At 45.1% G+C, this 20,058-nt stretch overlaps 1 protein-coding gene across 2 annotated transcripts in view; it reads left to right on the top strand.

Annotated features, from left to right (window-relative positions):
• The window catches only part of MCC (MCC, WNT signaling pathway regulator), a 466,526-nt gene extending 451,083 nt beyond the window's left edge, over nt 1–15,443 (top strand). For both annotated transcript variants that reach the window (XM_025387469.1, XM_025387470.1), the window contains 2 exons: nt 12,397–12,519; nt 13,875–15,443. In XM_025387469.1, the coding sequence (XP_025243254.1) occupies nt 12,397–12,519; nt 13,875–14,055 (304 nt within the window). In that variant the 3' untranslated portion in view covers nt 14,056–15,443. The remainder of the gene's footprint in view (nt 1–12,396; nt 12,520–13,874) is intronic.
• The last annotated feature ends 4,615 nt before the right edge of the window (nt 15,444–20,058 follow it).

Below are 20,058 nucleotides of genomic sequence, written 5' to 3'. Positions count from 1 at the left end.
TTGGTCCTAGTAAAATTTGACTGATCTTTCCGCCAAGGAAGTGATCTATAAAAAGGCAGCTAAATAAGGGAATCTTCAGAAATGACTTTTTTGTACTCACATGGTGCTTGTGCAGCCTGCCCTCGGGGCCCGAGCACAGCTGAGAGGAGCAGACTAGTTCATCTCCGTCATATTCTTGGGAGGCAGCCGGGAGCAGGTGCTGCTCTTCATGTGATCCCGGGGTGGGGACTGGGACAGCAAGGCTGAGGGATCTCTCAAGGTCACACAGTGAGGCGGTGGGGAAGTCTGCATGTTTCTACATTCTCTGTGGGGACCCCTTGCACCCCACATGTGCTGGCAGTGTTGGGCTTGCTTGCAGATAAGTGAGCTGAGCCCACTCGTTTATCCGAAGACTCTACCTGCTGTGTGGCTGATGTGGGCAGTGAGAAACCTCTGTGCCTCCAGTAAAGAGCCACATCTTAGTCTGTCAGTGCGGAATGCAGATGAGGTGCCACGGCAGGAGGCGGACTTCCTTAAACACACAGAGCTGTGAAGCAATGGCATATGTTAGCCTAAGTCATGCGGATAAAACGGTAAGGATCTGAGCCGGGTGCTGTGCATACACCTGGAGTTCCAGCTACTGGCGAGGCCGAGGCAGGAGCATCCCTTGAGGCCAGTTCAAATCCAGCCTGGGTAACATAGTGAGACCCCGTCTTTAAAAAATAAATAAGTAAAATATATGTTTAAAGTAAGGATCAGTGCTTCCTCAGTGCTGGGAGGCAGGAAGTAGGTGTGCCGCTCTTCACCATGGTACATCACCTGTGCCATGGCGAGGAGCAGCGCCTGGTGCTGCCTCACAGGCATTCGCCTTTCACTGTACCCGGGAGCAGGGTGGGGCGAGCCCCACACACGGCCTGCAGAAGTCGGCGCCCTGCCCTCCAGGAGGCTGCAGTCATTTAGTCACAGACCCTCCAGGGGCTGCGCCCAGCCCTCCAGGGAACTGGGATATGCCACCTGTGTCTGCATGTTTGCCAGATGGTTCTGTAAAATGCCACGTTAAGGCAATCGACAAATCACAGTGGCCGTTCTGTCCAGGGACAGGATGTCCCTGACCCATCCACCAGAGGAGGGCTTCCTTTCCTCTCTCTGCTGAATAGCAAGCAGGCAAGCTGCCGCTGCTGGAAGACAGAGCTGTGTGCCAGAGCCTGTAAGGATACATCCAGTGGCAGGAGGGCCCTGTCTGGTCATTGTAATCACAAGAGACCAGATCTGTGGAAGTGGCCACAGAGGAAGGGGCGGACACGGGAGGCAGCGTCCCAGGGTTCACAGAGACAGAGCGGGAACTTCCCCCACCGTCCTTGGCCATGGACAGCCACTGTGCAGGTCACTCGGATGGGGAAAGTCCTGGTGGGAGACTTGAAACATCTACCAGCAAGGGAGGCTCAGAAGCTGAGAAAAGAAAGAAGGCCAAGCACATCAAGATGGGGGCGGGTTAAGAAGAGGAGAGGCAGGAAGTGAAGACAAGTGGTTTGAGAACCTTCGCTGTGCAAGCAGCAGAACTATCAAGGAGCTTTTTAAAGAAGGCACAGCTTGGCGCAGTGGCACATGCCTATAGTCCCGCTATTTGGGAGACTAAGGCAGGAGGATTGCTCCAGCCTGGGCAGCACAGTGAGACCCTACCTCTTCCGAAAAGGAGGAGGAGGAGTCACCAGAGCAGGCTCATGTGCTGCTAAGAATAATCCAATACAAGGAGAGAAATCTTTCAGGGTCCAAGAGTAACCTTACAGGATGCGAATCTGATGGTTACCCTGTAATCGTTTTCTGTCGTTGTGTAACAAATCATCATAAATGTGGCTTAAAACAGCACCCGTTATTAGCTCACAGATTCCGTGCGTCAGCAGTCTGGACGCAGCATGACTGGCTTCTCCACCTGGCGTCTTGCAGGGCTGCAAGTGAAGTGTCATGTGGGGCTGTGCTCTCTCCAGAGGCTCTGGAGAGGCCTCTGCTCCCGCTGCTGCTGATTGGGGTGGAATTCAGGTCCCTGGGGCTGCAGGGCTGGGGTCCCATTTTCTCACTGGCTCTTGGCCTGGGGACTGTCAGCTCCTAGAGCCCTCACACTCCTTTGGCGTGGCCCCTCCATCTGCAAAGTCAGCAGCGAGAACCTCCCTCGGACAAATCCCTCCCATGCTCCAACTCTCTTTCCAGGAAGAGCCCAGACCCTTTTAGCGGCTCACCTAATTAGGTCAGGTCCACTCAGAAAAAAACCTCCTTATCTTAAGGTTAGCTGGGGGACCTTAATTACATCTGGAAAATTCCTTCACAGCAGCAACTAGCTTAGGGTTTGATGAAATAACTAGGGGACGTGTGTGTACACTAGAAGGCAGATATCTTGGGGCCATTTTAGTATTCTGCCTATGGTACCCAATTACTGACAACCTCCCGTGGCCCTGAGTGTGTCCAAGCTCCTTGGTCAGTTGTGTGATCTCGCCTGGGCTGTTTTCCACGCTCACCCCCTACCCATGCCTCCGCCTACCCACACCCGCCTACCTACACTGCCGGCCGACTGCTCTTCCTCCTCTGCGCCTCTGGGGCTTCACTTTTGCAGCTGCTTTTACCCTGGCCCCACCCAACCGCATTCCCCAAACATTCACATCAGCGTGACTTCAACCTATCTGTAAAATGGATCCGGATGGTCCCTCCCTCCACCTCCCAGCAGAAATGACACCGTCTCCCACTTCTTTTTTGATTCCAATGCACCATGAATTTCCTTCTCTCATAGAACACTTCATTGCTCATTTCTTAGTGTGCCTGGTTCTACCCCCAACTCCCTCCTTGCCTCTCAGTCCCCCCACAGAGAGTCCTTTTAGGGCCAGGAGGCATGGCTTACTCAGCCAAGTATATGACTCCAACTCTGATGTCTTCAGCTGTTCCCTCTAAATGGTCCCTAACTTATCTCAACCTCACGCCCACTAGACATCTCCACCCAAATATGCTAGAGCCTCAAAACAGCACATCCAAAACAATTCTGTTTCTTCCTGCCCTTTGAATAATTCCTATTTATGTTAAAAATCCCCTTCTCCTAATGATCCAGGATTATAACTTGTAAGTCTCCCCTCCCTACCTCTCGTCAGCAGGTCATATTTCCTTAAAATCCCTTCCATTCCTTTCCATTGCACTGACCCTCAGAACTCCAGAGTAGTGTCCTGATGGGCCATTCTGCAGTTCGATTCTGCCACCAGAATAGCTTAAAACGTACTTCGGATTAGGGTGCTCTGCATAAACACCTTCAGTGCCTTGGCACTCAAGATTGTCCGTAGGTCCCTAACTTAACTTCCTAGCCCATATTTCAAATGTTTCCCCATGCTTGATCTGTAGTCCAGCCCCTCTGGACAATTCATCTTTTCCAAGAGCACACCCTTTGCTTTCTCCCTGATTCTCCCTCATCGTTTCCAATCAGAATGCTCACCTTCCTGAAGCTTCCTTCAGTCACCTCCACCACGTATCTTCTTTCTATTCTCTGAGTCTTCTGTGGTACTTTTTTGAGACAGGGTCTCACTCTGTCATCCAGGCTGGAGTATAGTGGCACAATCACAGCTCTCTGTAGCCTCAACCTACCCAGGCTCAAGCAGTCCTCCCACCTCAGCCTCCCAGGTAGCTGGGACTACAGGCGCACACCACCACGCCTGGCTAATTTTTGTATTTTTAGTAGAGACAGGATTTCACTATGTTGAAATTTCACCATGTTGAGACCAGGCTGGTCTCAAACTCCTAGGCTCAAGTGATCTACCCACCTCAGCCTCGCAGAGTGCTGGGATTACAGGCGTGAGCCACTGTGCCTGGCCCTAACCACTCTACCCGTCAGTGGCCCACAGAGCCCTTGACTGTTAGCAGTGCCTTAGAAAAAGCCAGCAAGACTCCTCAAAGTTCAAATCCATGTCCGAGTTCAAAACCATCCACCCAACTGTAGAAAACTTCCAGACTTGCAGGAACCAACATTTGTACATGAATGGAAAAAGGATGACACTAGTTGACCCCTATTTCAGCAACTGTGGATGAATACTGTTTTTGAACCACACAAAAAGTGGGATAAAATGAAAAGGGAACTGGGTGGGGTGCTTTTTAAAAGGGAGCCCCCACTGAACAAACAAGCAGCACAATCTTGACTGGTTCATTAGGAGGTCCGTTATTGTAAAAGGTGCTGTTTTATTTAAACTTGCACTTGCTGATTCTTCATATTTGGTTGATTTATAAAAGCAATCAAGCAATGGAAGTTGTGCTTAGAATTCCATAAAAGCACGTGGGTCTGCAGGATATTAATGGAATACAAAGGCTCCATTAGCATGCAGATAAACTGCTGAGCCCCAGAGCCAAGTGCCTAGAAGCACAGAGGGTGAAGACTGAGGCTCACTCAAGGGACTGAGAGGGTTGTTGCTTGAGTAATTGAGATTTAGTTTACTTTTCTGTCATCCCCCCAACATCCCGAAAGCTCAAAGAGAAGCAGGCCTCGCCTGGGACCTCATAAAGGGAGAGAGGTGGAGGGCTCTGGAACACACAGCAGCCACTGGCAAGGCCTGTGAAAACTCCAGGTGGATTTCCTGGACAAGAAACATGTTCGTAGCAAAGTCTGGGCAAAAAAAATTTAGACTGCTGTTGTCCTTGTGCTGCTCCTCCTGGCAAAACACAGCCACAGACATACCTGCGGAACCTCATTATCTGGGGACACTTGAGACTTAGCTCTGCAGGGCTGGCTGTTAAGCGGAGGTCTTGTTTATCTTGCACTCTGCTGTATTCCCTTTATGAATCGCAGGCTCCTTCAGCAAGATGCGTAAGGGCACAGGCTCTGCAGACAGAATCCCAGGTGGGAGTCCCAGTTCTGCAAGTGACTGGCTGGGGGCAGGTCTCTTAACTAACCTTAAGTTCCTCATCTGTAGGCCAGGTGCGGTGGCTCACGCCTGTAATCCTAGTACTTTGGGAGGCCGAGGCAGGTGGATCACCTGAAATCAGGAATTCAAGACCGGCCTGGCCAACATGGTGAAACCCCGTCTCTTCTAAAAATATGAAAATTAGCTGGGTGTGGTGGCAGGCGCCTATAATCCCAGCTACTCAGGAGGCTGAGGCAGGAGAATCACTTGAACCGTGGGGGCTGGAGGTTGCGGTGAGCCCAAGATCGCACCACTGCACTCCAGACAGTGTGAAAGAGCAAGACTCCATCTCAAAAAAAAAAAAAAAAAAGTTCCTCACCCTTAAAAATGAGAATCATGATAGTACTGACTTCAAACGTTATGTGGGAATTAAATGACTATCCTTATAAAGGACTTAGAGACAGCTGTTATCTGCTGCCTGGATTTTCTAAAAAATAAGTAAACATTGTGGTGATTACCATGAAGGAAAGGGGATGATGTGATACAGTCACTGTGGAGATTTTTTTTTTCCAATAAAGTAACTGTAGTTTGCAATGAATAATATGAAGGAAATGGCGAGGTGTGGGGATGCCATAGCTCTGGGACATGAGTTTAGATGGGTGGTCAGGCTGCACCTCTCTGGGAGGTGACACTGAAGCTGAGATGAGGAGGAGAGAGGCAGAAGCACATCCGGAAGAGGCCCTGGCTGTGCAGGGGTGTGCTGAGGACCTACAGGATTCCAGCAGGGCAAGGATGATTCCAGCAGCCCAAAGGGCCAGCAAGCAGCGCTCAGGTCAAGCAGGGCCTTAGGTCCAGGCAAGACCACAGGGTTTATTGTAAGTGTAGGTGAAAGGCACTGAAGGGCAGTAACATGATCAGATCTGTCATGTGAAATGTTACCCAGCATGCTGTGTGAAAACCAGGGCAGAGGGATGCAGGGGCGGAGACAGAGAACCCGGTTAGCAGGCTGTCGTGGTTGTCCAGGTGAGAAGTGATGACCACTTGGCTGGGTGTAGTGACAAATGACAGGATGAGACTTGGTAAATAGGGTTTGTTGTTGAACAGATGTGGCGAATGAGGGGAGGAGGAGTTAAGCCTGACTCCAAGTAACTTAAACCGCCTTTGCAAGAATTTTATCAGTGAGAAAACTCTTGACAGGGAGATCTGAGCCCAATGAGTAACCAGGTGAATGGTGGTGCCATTAGCCTACGCAGGAGAGAGAGTGGCTGTTAGAGGTCATTTGGGAAGTAATCCTCTGGACATGTGAAATCACAGATGCCAGTTAAGAGGCCACCAATAGATAAGTCCAGAGATCCAAGAAAAGGCCTGAAGATAACTGTGGAAGTTTTTAGGAAAAGGGAATGGAGGGTGTCCATTAGAGAAAAGGATAAGATAAAATACAGGCCAGGTCCAAGTCCTAAACAATACCCAGTATTTTGGAGAAGAGTATAGAAAGGGAGCAGCCAATGAAGCAGAACGAAATCCAGGCTCTGGAGGCCTTGTGCAAGCCATGAGCAAAGAGGCGGTCAGCCCTGCAGGTGATGCAGGCAGGTAAGAAAAGGACAGAAGGGACCGGACCACTGGATGCAGCAACGTGGAGATCACTGGTGAGCTCAGTGATCCACGTCAGTGGAGATAGAGCCTGACGGGTTAAAAGTAAGTGGAAGGTGAGGACGAGAGAAATCATGTATGCAGACAATTCTCTTAGTGACTAATTCCATGTAATCAGCAATTACTAAGAAATTCCAGGCCTTGTGGCTGCATGGCTGACTCCCTGCGGTTTGGTCTGATTACAGCTCCTCTGACAGGTTTCCTGGCCGGCTGCGAAGCCACTCACAGCCTCATTGGGACTGGGCTCTTGCCCGATGACTCCTGCAGCTCCTCATTTGGACTCTAATCACAGAGTACCGCTGCTGGCCTTTTTAATTTTAAGGAGAATACAACCTCCTTACTGATCGCTCACGAAGCTGTACTGCCAGGTTACCCAGGTACACCAGCAAGCACCACTTCCGAGGCTTGCTTGCTCTGCCCAGCTTACTGGCAAGCCACCTTGGTTTTCGTATTACCTTTAAATTCCCACCACGAGTCTGCCTCTTAATTCCCTGTGTATATTCCACTACCTTGAAACGTATCCCATTATGTTTCAATTAAAAATCCACCAGGTGGGGTTACTCGGGCCTGTAATCTCAGCATTTTGGGAGGGCAAGGTGGGAGGACCACTAGAGCCCAGTAGTTTGCAACCAGCCTGGGCAACATAGTAAGACCCTGTCTCTACAAAAAAAAAAAAAGTTTTAAAAATTAGCCCAGCATGGTGGCGCACACCTGTAGTCCCAGCCACTCAGGAGGCTGAGGGGATTGCTTGAGCCCGGGAGGTCAAGGCTGCAGTGCGCTGTGATTTGTGCCACTGCACTCCAGCCTGGATGACAGATCAAGAACCTGTCTCTTAAAAATAAATAAAAATAAAAAGTCCCACCCTGGCTCTGTCATTAGATTCATATAACCTTTTGTGACCAGGAATAAGAAGCCCAAAAACTGAAGTGGGAAGACATGGAATTGAAATCCATGTGTGTACTGGGGGACTTGGGTTGTCACAGTCATTACAATCCACCATTGTTTTTGCTTGATGGTATGGGGTATATTTGTGAGTGCTGATACTACTGGGAATAAAAAAGGAATGGATTATGCATTTCTGGCCATTCCAGGAAACATTGTATGAATACATTACTATTGAAGATGCATATGGAATGTGTAGTGTTTAATTTTTGCTTTCTCATCTGTGAAGCCAAGAGCGAGCTGCTTTTGGCCTATCTCATGTACCTAAACCATGTAAAATCTTTACTAAAGGCCAAGCAAATTTAAATTAGAAGTAGAAAGGAACAGGAATGCTTGAGGTTTCAATGTGACTTGAATTAGTAAGCTGTGTTTCTTTGCATTTTCCAAGTCATCCTTTGAAACTCTGAGGAAAACTGTAAACTTGATAAAGTGAGCCCCATGCTTGCAATTTTGCACATAAATTCAGAAAGTCAGTTCCAGGAGTAACTGAAGCTCATCCTCAGGTCCAGGTGAGGAACTCTTCTGCCTTACGCCCGTCCCTCAAGTTTGCCTGATAACAAGAGTCAGCTGGGGCACTTGTTAAACTGCAATTCCTGGGTCTCAACCCAAACCTACTGAGTCAGAAGCCAGGGAAAATATCTGGTAATATTGTTACTAGAAAATACTACCGATTCAGACCCCAAGAGAGGGTTCTTGGATCTTGTGCAAGAAAGAATTCAGGGCAAGTCCATCAAGTAAAATGAAAGCAAGTTTATTAGGAAAGTAGAGGAATAAAAGAATGGCTACTCCATAGAGCAGCCTCGGGGGCTGCTGGTTGCCCGTTTTTATGGTTATTTTTTGATGATATGCTAAACAAGGGGTGGATTATTCATACCCTTTTTAGACCTTATAGGATAACTTCCTGACGTTGCCATGGCATTTGTAAACTGTTGTGGCGCTGGTGAGAGTGCAGCAGTGAGGAAGACCAGAGGTTACTCTCTTGACCATCTTGGGTTTGCTGTTTTGGCTGGCTTCTTTACTGCAATGTTTTTATCAGCAAGGTCTTTATGACCTGTATTTCGGGCTGACCTCCTATCTCATCCTGTGACTTAGAATGCCTTCACCACCTGCGAATGCAGCCCAGTAGGTCTCAGCCTCATTTTTACCTAGCTCCTATTTAAGATGGAGTCGCTCTGGTTCACATGCCTCTGACAACATTAAACAATTGCTCTAGAGCAGCACTGTCCACTAGTGATGTAATATGAGCCACAAATGCAAGGCATGTATATAATTTTAAATTTTCTAGTAGCCCCATGAAAAAAGTACAGAGACACACATGAAATTAATTTTAATAACACATAACCCAGTATGTCCAAAATATCTCAACATGTAATCGGTATTTTTTTATTTTTTATTTTTTCGAGACAAAATTTTGCTCTTGTCACCCAGGTTGGAGTGCAATGGTGCGATCTCGGCTCATCACAACCTCCGCCTCCCAGGTTCAAGCGATTCTCCTGCCTCAGTTTCCCAAGTAGCTGGGATTACAGGCATGCACCACCGCACCCGGTTAATTTTGTATTTAGTAGAGACGGGGTTTCTCCATGTTTGTCAGGCTGGTCTTGAACTCCCGACATTAGGTGATCTGCCAGCCCCGGCCTCCCAAAGTGCTGGGATTACAGGAGTAAGCCACCGTGCCTGGCCCTTGTGATCAGTATTTTTTAAACTAAACAGATATTTTACATTTTTTGTGTGTTGTCTTCAAATTCCACTGTGCGTTTTACACCTACAGCACATCTCAGTTTGGACCAGACACATTTCAAGAGCTCAGCCAGCCACCTGCATGGCTAGTGGCTCCTATGCTGGACACAGGTCTAGAGCAGCTGTTACTTGGCAGTGATTTAGCGTTTCTTTGGGTCCTGATGAGTGATGCTGAAGTCACGGCTCTTACACTGCAGGTGTCTGCCTCACTCAAATGAAAACAGATAAACTAACCCAAATTTTAGGCTTAAGTCTGCAGTTTGGCCTTGTCTTTGCATCTTTAAATAAATGAGCATCATAGTTCTTTCCTGGGGTTTCTCCCAGCGGTTCACTCCCATTCCCTTCTAAAGGCCAGGCAGTTCTGAGCTCCCAGCGATGGCTACTCCCCACCCCTGCCACAACCCTAAGCTGGGGTTGGCCTGGGTCTGAGAGAGCCTCTCCTTCCCTTCTGGGGTTCTGTCCTCCTTTGGAGCCTGCCAGATCCGGAAAGCTCCCTCTGGTCCCCTGAGGGCCTGCGTGCTGGGGAAGGAAGCCTTTTGTCTTGTGGAAGGGCTGGGATTTCCAGTCTCCCTGTTGGCTGAGTGTGGATAGGATTGGGGGAGGCAGGGGATTTGACTGCTCTAGGTAGCATCCCAGAGTTTTTTGTTGTGAATTTCTTACTGAGTTTGTGGTTACATTTTTAACTCTCTCCAGTTTTTTTTTCCTTTTACACTATTAATCAACATTAGAATGAAAGATAAAGGGTTCTAAATGGTAATAAAATATAGGGCAAAAAACCCTTCCCTGCTCTTTTTAGCTGGAGGGAAGCAGGAGTCTCTGGCTTCCCTCTGCTGGAGGAGGGCTGCTGGGAAGGCTGAGGAGGTGCTGCGGGGGCGGGTGGGGAGGAAGGGAGCTCCCCTCCTGCAACACCATCCTCACTGCTGGTAGGAAATGCTGCCACTCTCCAATGCCGGGAGGAAATGCAGCCAGATCTGAGATGTCCTGGAGGCTGCTAGGGCCCAGGAGAAACACACGCTCCTTCCGGCTTAGCCCCTCGGGTAGGAGGACTTACTGAAAAATGAGTTCTGGGCTGACGGCTGGTTGCTAGACTTTCGTTAAAGATCCTGCCTCTTCCATCCTTTCTCCCAAAAGCAGGCCTGGATTTTATGTTGTAATTCCTTCCTTCATTGATCAGTTTGGAGACCTTGACTTACCTTTGTCGTAGCTAAAGGCAGAAATGTACAAGATTAGATATATGAAGAGCCGGGAAAGGAGAACCAGGGTCTGAACCATTTGGGCACCAGAAAGGAGCCTTCTCACCTGAGGTCACATTCCCATGCCGTTCTTATACGACTCTAACTCGCACTTTACACAAAACATACAAAACTGTAAAAATATCTGGCGACGCAAAAGTGAGTGAAGTAGACAATGAAAGCCTCCCGTCAACCCCCTTCATGAGTTAAGCATTGTTGAGTTTGTGTTTCACCTTCTAGTCTCTTACTACAGTGTCAGATATTCACACTCAGCTTTTCAGTTTTTACAAAAATGGCATCTTTACAACTCACCCTTTTTGCTTAATGTATCAGATATCCTTCCAAGGCAATGCATGACCATCTGGTTTTGAGATGGTCTCACTCTGTCGCCCAGGCTGGAGTGTAGTGGCAGGATCATGGCTCCCTGCAGTCTTGACCTTCTGGGCTCAAGCGATCCTTCCGCCTTAGCCTCCTGAGTAGCTTGGACTACAGGCATGACCCACCATATCTGGCTAGTTTTATATTTTTTGTAGAGATGGGGTTTCACCATGTTGCCCAGGCTGGTCTTGAATTTCTGAGCTCAAGTTATCGACACTTCTCAGCCTCCCAAAGTGCTGAGATTACAAGCATGAGTCACTGCCCCCGGCCCTCCATCTGCATTTTAAAAATATTTTTCAAGCAGAGCATTTCAGTAGCATGGGTAGGCTGTGATTAACCAGTTCCCTGGTTGTCTCCCTTTATTAGGCATTATTGTAACCAGTGCCTCAGTGAATCCAAGTATAAGTGATGTATCTTTAGGAACTGTGCTCCTGATAATCACTGTAAAATCAATTCCTAGAAGTCAAGTTGCTTAGTCAAGGGGCATGTTCATTTATTATTTTGCTAGATCCTACCCAATTGTCTTATAAATTAATCATGCAAATTTACATTCTACATACAGTGAGTCCTTTTTAGAGGAATTCCTTCCCTAAATCCTGGTTTCTTAATATGTCCCAAAGAATCACATACATTACCTTCAGTGAGTTGTTCTAAAGCTGTTTTAACAGTCACTAGAAGCTGTCACCCAGGCATGGTGCTCAGCGCTGGGAGTTCATTGGGGAACCAAACCAAGTAAGGTCCTTGCCACTCTGGAACCAGACACGACCACGGGGGAGCCTGATGGCTCCAGCACATAATACACTGACATAGTGCTGAGTGTGATATTAAGTGGAGGAACACTGTGCATGTGATAGAGGGATCTTGGAATCACAGTCGTCAGGAAGGCAGTGATTAGTGTTTCCCTGCTGGGTCTCGTGGGAATTAGAGGAAGGCAATGAGCTGACTGGACACTGGAAACCTCCCTGAACTGACTCTAAGTCAATTAGCTTGGGTTACCTTACCAAAGTAGTAGAGAGTCCATAGAACTTGAAGCTGCTTTGCCTATGGAGGGCAGGTAGTCAAAAATGCAAATGTAATTTCATGGGAAATAAGGACCCTTACAATGAGAAGAGTATCGTATCTATTCCCTCTACCAATTTTTGTTTTTGGCAAGGTGTGATCATGTTGGTCTCAATGAGTGGGGACCTGTTGAAGGTAGGTTGCTGAATCTAAGTGGTTCAGGAGATACTTAGGACACTTGAAAAAGAAAGGGATGGAGACTGAGATGGGGGTTTGTAGTCAGGCTGCACTCATTGCTGAGGATCTGGTATGCCAGCAGTAGAAAGGAACTTCTAGATTAGCTAAAAGACTAGAAACAGAAATTTCTGTCTTGTTTCTTTGACACATGAAGATCTTTAAAAAGCCCTTGCCATTGAAGAAATGGGTTAAATCTGCATTTGAGAAGGAATTCATTCAGGTGACAGCAGCGCTGCTGGGCCCTTTAGTATCTTTTCTCTCCCTTGCTTTTAGGCTTTGCAAACTAAACCTTCCTCTTCCTGTCACCACTTCCCAGGTAGTGGGCAACTCCAGCATCATCTCAAACTATTCCTGGCATATTTTGTCTCTCCTTGATACAGAGAAAAGAAGTTGAAGGCCAGAGTTCAAGAGCTGGTGAGTGCCTTGGAGAGACTCACCAAGAGCAGTGAAATCCGACATCAGCAATCCGCAGAGTTCGTGAATGATCTAAAGCGAGCCAACAGGTAAAAATCTCCCTATACCCAGCCCCCACCGCCCTCCACCGGTGGAACTTGGACTGACACCCCGCATGTAGACAGCACCAGGGATGGACATTTCCCTAACTCTTGAGAACTAACTCTAGAGAGTGGGTGAGTCCCTACCTGGTGCTCTAAGAACCTGGTCTTCCTTAGAGCGACATCTCCCAAGATGTTCATGGAAACTAAGAAATGCTCAGTAACAACATCCTCTGGCCAAATGTAGCATACTGTGGTATGTGCCTCCTGATATTATGTATCTTAAGGGTTCTGAGAAGTCATAGAATAAAAAATCTGTTTAAGCAGTATTTTCCAAACAAAATTGGCTATGGAATTTATTTGAGCAACACAATCTCCACGGGAATACTTTAGGAAATACTGCTCTAAGACTGGGCTCAGGACTCTTCTCTATAAAAAACAGAGGACCTCAAAGAGCTTTTGTTCCTTTAAGTTGTATTTCTTGATACTTCTCATTGTTAGAAACTAAAACCAAGATAAATTCTTTAAAGTTTTTATTTCATTTACAAAAAAAAATGGCATTTTTATGAAAAACTATTTTCCAAGAAATAATTAGGAAGTGGCACTGGTCTTACAATTCTGCAAATCTTTAACGTCTGGCTTAATAGAAGACAGCTGGGTTCTGACGGTTGCTTCTGCAGTCAATGTTCTGTGGATGTCTATTGAGAACACCTGGCATCATCCAGCTCTGTAGTTGGAAATAAAAGCAAGACCTCACAGACCTCCTGAATGGGTTTTACAAGTCCCTGGGGTGAGTCCTCAAACTGCCTGGGAGAACAGCTATAAGGGTAATGACTGTACATGGACTGGACTTACCTGGGCTCATTGTATACCCTCACCCACCAGGCTCTGGTGGGGGCAGTTCAAAAGCCTAATGTTTGGCTTTGCAGCATTGGCTTATGGCTTATTTTAATACTCTGAGTCCCACCAGCCCAAAGCACAAAGGGAAGCTGGAACAAGAACAACCTCTCTGCTCTCATCCCAGGTATGGTCACTGATTGCAGTGCCTCAGGAATACACTCCTGTAAGGGTATATGTTGCAAGCAACCATGGAGGAACAAATAGGCCCACTATTGGTATTCATCCATTTTGGACTTGGCCAAATTGGATTGTTGGTTTGACTCTTAGAACCCCTTCTAATATGTGAGAGTGACCAGCATCTAGCAATCCAGCTGGTTTCATCAGGGTTAAGCCAGTAGGTGACTGGCCATTGAGTGTTGACATCCTGATGCTGTCCCTCCTCTCACCACTAGATTTCAGATTCTTACCGAAGAGGCTGAGTGATCTATGAATCTTCATACTAATTTCCCTTCATTCCCACCTAGCAACCTGGTGGCTGCCTATGAGAAAGCAAAGAAGAAGCATCAAAACAAACTGAAGAAGTTAGAGTCGCAGATGATGGCCATGGTGGAGAGACATGAGACCCAAGTGAGGATGCTCAAGCAAAGAATAGCTCTGCTGGAGGAGGAGAACTCCAGGCCACACACCAATGAAACTTCGCTTTAATCAGCCCTCACGCACCCGACTTCTGCCGTGGGAAGTAAACTGCAGCAGGCCACTGAGGACAGAAGGGCCCATGTACTTGTTGGGAGGAGGAGGAAAGGGAAGGCTGGCAGGTAGGTTGGCACTTGGACAATGGAGTGCCCCAACTCAGCCCTTGGGGTGGACTGACCATGGTGACACAGTGGACTGTATCCAGAGGTGCCCACTCTTGCCTCCCTGGCCCACAACAGCATGTCAACACATGTTCTGTGCCTGCTCAGCAGAACCTTGTTTCTGCTTTCAGCATTCACTCTCTCTTTCCTCTTCTGGTCTGGCGGCTGTGCATCAGTGGGATCCTAGGCATTTGTTTCTGCAAGATTTTCCATTCTATCCTCTTTTTGGTAGATGGTGGGCTCTTCTAGGATCTCCAGTTTCTCCTCTTTCCTCCTGCTTCATGGGAAAACAGACGTGTATGTGCCTCCAGCATTTAAAAGGACTGCTGATGTGTTTACTGCAGCAAGGCTTTGGTTTTCAAGTCCCAGGTCTCAACTTTAAGATAGAGGCGGTCATAAGAGGTGTTCTCTGGGAGTTACAGGTCATGGGAAGAGGGTAGACAGGTGTTACAGTCCCAGATACACTAAAGTTACAGACCACCACCAGGACTGTGCCTGAACAATTTTGTATTAAGAGAATAAAAACTTCCTTCAACCTTCATTTTGGAGGCAGGGCCAAGGAAGGGAGCATTCTCTTGATTCTGGGATTTCTCCCTCTCAGTGGAGCCTTATTAATATCCAAGACTTCGAGTTGAGAATCTTTTTGATACCTATAGTGGAACTAAAATTTTATCAGGGGTTTCTTCAAGAGCAGAGAAACATTAGCACTTCCTGCCCCAGGGCCCTACATAATTGCTGTTCTGTTGAATCAGATCTCTTCCACATGGGTACATTTGTAGCTCTGGACCTGTCTCTACCTAAGGACAAGACATTGAGATACTGAACATTTTGCAAAACTGATCACGCCTACTTAAGAGTGTGCTTAACCCCCAGTTCAAGACTTAGCTCCTGTTGTCATGATGGGGACAGGGTGAAGGAATGGTTGTTAAGGCTTCTTTTCTGCCCCCAGATACATGGTGATGGTTAGCATATGGTGCTTAAAAGGTTAAAGTTCAAGCAAAGTGCTCACAGGGCTAGGCAGGACCAAAGTACCTGAATTCTTTCAGGAAGGTCTTCCATCTTAAAACAAATTCATTATTCTTTTTCAGTTTTACCCCATCTCTGTTCTACACTGATACACTTGAAGGACCATTTACTGTTTTTTTTCTGTAGCACCAGAGAATCCATCCAAAGTTCCCTATGAAAAACATGTTCCAATGCCACAGCTGACTACAAATTAAACTTGATGAGGTTTCTGCAGTAGAGTCTGTGTCCATGAGCTATGGGTGGGTCTATTTTCAGAGCATGATACAAATTCCACAGCCTTCTGTTCAATGGAGGATACTCCAGCCACCAATTCAGAGGGTAGACAGTTCTATACGAAAAGCAACCACTGAGAGGCCAGCAGCGGGGCTGCCCATCTCCAAAACAAAACAAAAAATCAACTGGTTTCAGTCTAGAAGGACCGGCTTTGGGGTGCTTTGATCACTATGAAAATGCCCACTGGTTTCTATCCATCATACGGTCAAAGTTAGTTCCTGTGTTTTGTTTTGTTTTTTTTTTTTTTTTGAGATGGAGTTTCACTCTTGTTACCCAGGCTGGAGTGCAATGGCGTGATCTTGGCTCACTGCAACCTCTGCCTCCCGGGTTCAAGCGATTCTCCTGCGTCAGCCTCCTGAGTAGCTGTAATTACAGGTGCCCACCACCACACCCAGCTAATTTTTGGTTATTTTTAACAGACCATTTCACCATGTTGGTGAGGCTGGTCTCGAACTCCTAACCGCCGGTGATCCACCCACTTCCGCCTCCCAAAGTGCTGGGATTACAGGCATGAGCCACTGTGCCTGGCCATTCCTGTGATTTTTTTAAAAATTAATTTTTACTTGTCGTATAAAGTTGCATTTTGTCATGAGGAAAATATTTTGGCTAAAGCCAAAAAAAGAAAAAAAAGTCAGTTTTCACCATTTTTCCAGCTTGCCTAGGGAAACGTCCTCCCTTGAGCAAAGTGGGATGTGCATGGCTCTTTTGTGATTAAGCAGGCATCAAATGGACAGTTTTCATTTTCAAAGACACAGAAACATGTGGCTGAAGCAGGAATAATATCTTGCCTACTGACTTCTGTCTCCATTCTTGCTCCAGGTAAAATCAGAGAACCTCCCCTTCTTGGCCCTTTAATTCACCCAGGCAAAGGCAGCTTCAGCTTCTCTGTTAAAGGCCCCAGTTTTATTCATTCTACCTGACCTTAGTTTAATACTTTCAAATATGTGATGATTTGGGTAAAAACTATTTTGCAGGCAAAAGTGTTACTTTTATAAATATGTATAATAAAAAAGCTATAAAAGTTCTTCCTTTCCTTGTATTTTTCAAATACTCCCCAAGACACAATCCTTGAAGGTGAACTGGCTGGCACTTGATTATGCTAATTGTGGGAGCTACTGAACTATACTGATTAAGTTAAATGCTTGCAGGTGCCTGGGTAATTTTCCTTTGTGTATAACCTGGCTCTACGTGAATTTTTCTCTTAATATCTCCACTGAGGGTAAACAATGATCTTGATTCTAATTTATATGAGTTTAAAAACCTTTGGATTTCGTATTTTGAATTGTTCTCCCTAGTTTCCTCAATGGTTACCCCCCTTTTTAGTCAGTAACCATCTGTGTTCAGAATTCAGTCTTTGGCTTTTGAAGAAATGGGCACGGGGCAAAAGGACCCATTTCACAGTTCCCTTGGAATATATTTCTCATTGTTGGACTGAGGCAAACAAAACCAACTGTGCAAATCACAAGCAAAAGAGACTTCTGTCCATAGATGGAGTGCCATCAGTATGAGCTTACCAGCTACAAAACCTGTCATAGACTGGGGAACAGCAGGATTCCTTATTGAAACTTAGTTTTCTGAAGTTAGTTAATATCCATGCTGCCTGAAACAAATGTTATGTTTAGCACTTTTAAAATTAACTGCTTAATTCTCCTTTCAGATGCATGCACTAAGTCTTCTCTGAGCCTGCAGCAGTATTTTAAGAGGGACAGAATTCTAAGTCACTGCCTTGACATTCTACTCCAAAAGGCAGTCCAAATTAGAGCCCACAGGCTTTTTCTTAAAAGCTGTTTGTTAGGAAGTAGTAAGAAATTTACCACTATAAGGAAAACATGAAACTATCTGAAAGTCTTCTGGTTCCTGACTGGATACAGATTAGATTATTTTAAATGAAAAAAAAAAAAAGTGACCCATAGTTACCTGATCGAGATTGGACTGCCCATGTCACTGGCATGAATTAAAGAACCTCCATAGTTGCCTGTTCCCTTCTGAAGGTGTTCCTATGGCCCACAAGAATTATCCAGCAATCACCTTAAGTCTATCAATCAACCTTAATAGCTCTCAAGAGTTTGGATTATCAAGCTTTAAATAAAGTGATATCAAGACTATTAAAAAAAAACATTTCTGAAACTGTCTTTTCATAAGGCTTTAAACCATTTGCAAATTCTTAATTGGTAGTATGTCCCTATCATTCTATTAAACTATTTACAGCTCCACCTACTTCTAGACTCAGGAAACAGAACTACTACTTAGAATATTTGTAGAGCCAAAATAGTAAGAGACTCCTGTAATGGTTGAGATATCTGCACTGACCTTGATTAGGATGCAGCCATAGGACTACCAAAGTTTTCAGCGAGGGCTGGGGAGGTACAGCATAAGTAACATTTTTTTTCTGCAGAAGGTGATGGCTTTATAGAACACTATAAAATATTTCAGGAAAACATATAGCAGTTTTTCTTATCCAATGGGAACAGCCTATTTGACAAGGAATGATATAAGTTTGATTCACCTTTGAGCACTCTTACAGAGTTTATAGAAGAGGCGTAACTGGTTACAAAATAAAAATTCACTTAAAATTTATCCACATCCTACAAATCTTATGTTTATATAGGTCAGGTTAAAGTAAGCTCCAAACCTGTGGCCTTCAGAAGCAGCTCCTGTTTCGCACACCTGAAATTACTCTAACTTAATACATTTGTATTCTCTAAGAAATAATGCTGACTGCTGTCACCACAGCATCACTCATCTCTCAGTGGCTGTTAAAATATAAACAAGTGGAAAAAAAGTACACAAGTTGATAGCAGCTGTTCATGTATTCTTGTTTTGCTAATACCTGTGTAGAGATAGACAGTTTCACATGCAGACCACCATATATTTTTGCTTAAAGGTTACATTGGGTAAATTCTTTATCACATTACATCTGGGTGAAATTTTGCATGTGACCAAGATGAAGAAATCATTCAGTCCCGGAAACATCGACTGCTGTGAAAAACCACATCCTTGACTAGTACTTAATCTTTCCACAGTCATTCATCTGCTAATCAGGTGAAATATCAGCTCAGCAGAACAAGGCAAGTTATATACAAATTTCCCCCACATTCACACTGATGCCGTACTTAGTAATTCTGGCTCTACCATTCACTTTTGCACTTTTTGCAAATCAAATTCATGTGGAAAAATGTTCTGTTTGTAGAACTCATAGTATTCACTTATAGTGCTCATGTCAGGAATGGCAAGTGAGTAACAGCCCCTGATAATCTGCTTCTGTTTGAACCTAATGCAAAGATAATAAAACATGTCCACTTCTTTTCTAGTTCTAATCAGTTTTTAGACATCTTGTCAAGACTTACTTTGCATGAGATTTGTTTCCTATTATTTGAAAATGTGCTGTACACTTGAATTAGAAAAACCTGCTTGAATGTATTGTCAGTTATTAAAGCACATGTGACTAAGTTTGCATTTGTCAGTATTGTTCTACTGTTTGTACTGAAAGTCTCATTTTAAAATTGCTACTTAACACTGTACTATACCTTGTAATTTTTTAATTCTTCACTTGTATTCTTTAAATGTTTCCAGATGCCTTTAGTTTTAGCTGCTGTAAAATAGCTACTTTGTGTTATTTGATATAGAACTGTTTTTTAAAAACTCCATTTATTTATACAGAGACATTTATAATATTTTACAAACATTCTTATATTCTGAATAAATATTTCTAATTCCACAGTGTACCTTAACTGTGTTATTTAAAGGGTAAGGCTATCCTTCTGTAGAACTGTTTGTCATACAGACAAATATCAAATCCATGATGTTCACATGAAATCAAGCATCTAATCAAAGCGGGGGGGGCTGGAAATAAGACTATTATTAGATCAAAATGGCCAAAGAACCCTCCTTTAGAGCCCATTTCTATTTGGCTTTTTAAAATTTGGCATAAATAAGAAGCTATCTATTGAAGAGTCTTTTCCCCTCTTAAAGATCATTAAAACAGAGAATGTAATCAAAGACTGGAAATGCAAGGAAGTCATATAGGACAACAAGATGGCAAGCAGCATTGCAACACGTCTGTTAGAGAAAGATTAAAATGTTCTCAAGTTTTCACTATGGAAGGAAAGTAACTTTGACATTAAGTATAACACACTGATCACTCTCCTTTTGAAAATTTTAGATAAAAGTTACTATCATATAGCTAAGGTCTCTAATGGAAAAGAATGTATTTCTTTTCCCCCGAGATCCAAGGTTAAGTATTCCTATTGCAAAACCTGATTCTAGCACAAACTTAAGAATTGCTGGATTTTAAATACCTAATGAATTCACATCTCAAGCCTTAAACTATAATCTTGCTTTAAAGCAACAAACTTGAGGTAGTTTCATTTTTGCAGAGACTCTACAATATTTCTTCCTGGCTTTTTTTTTCCCCCAGACGGAGTCTTGCTCTGTTCGCTCAGGCTGGAGTGCAGCGGTGCGATCTCGGCTCACTGCAACCTCCGCCTCCTGGGGTCAAGGGATTCCCCTGCCTCAGCTTCCCAAATAGGTGGGACTACAGACGCGCGCCACCACA

This window comes from Theropithecus gelada, chromosome 6, assembly GCF_003255815.1.
Source record: "Theropithecus gelada isolate Dixy chromosome 6, Tgel_1.0, whole genome shotgun sequence".
In the NCBI taxonomy this organism is placed as follows: domain Eukaryota; kingdom Metazoa; phylum Chordata; class Mammalia; order Primates; family Cercopithecidae; genus Theropithecus; species Theropithecus gelada.
This window is presented reverse-complemented; position numbering and strand designations above follow the sequence as displayed.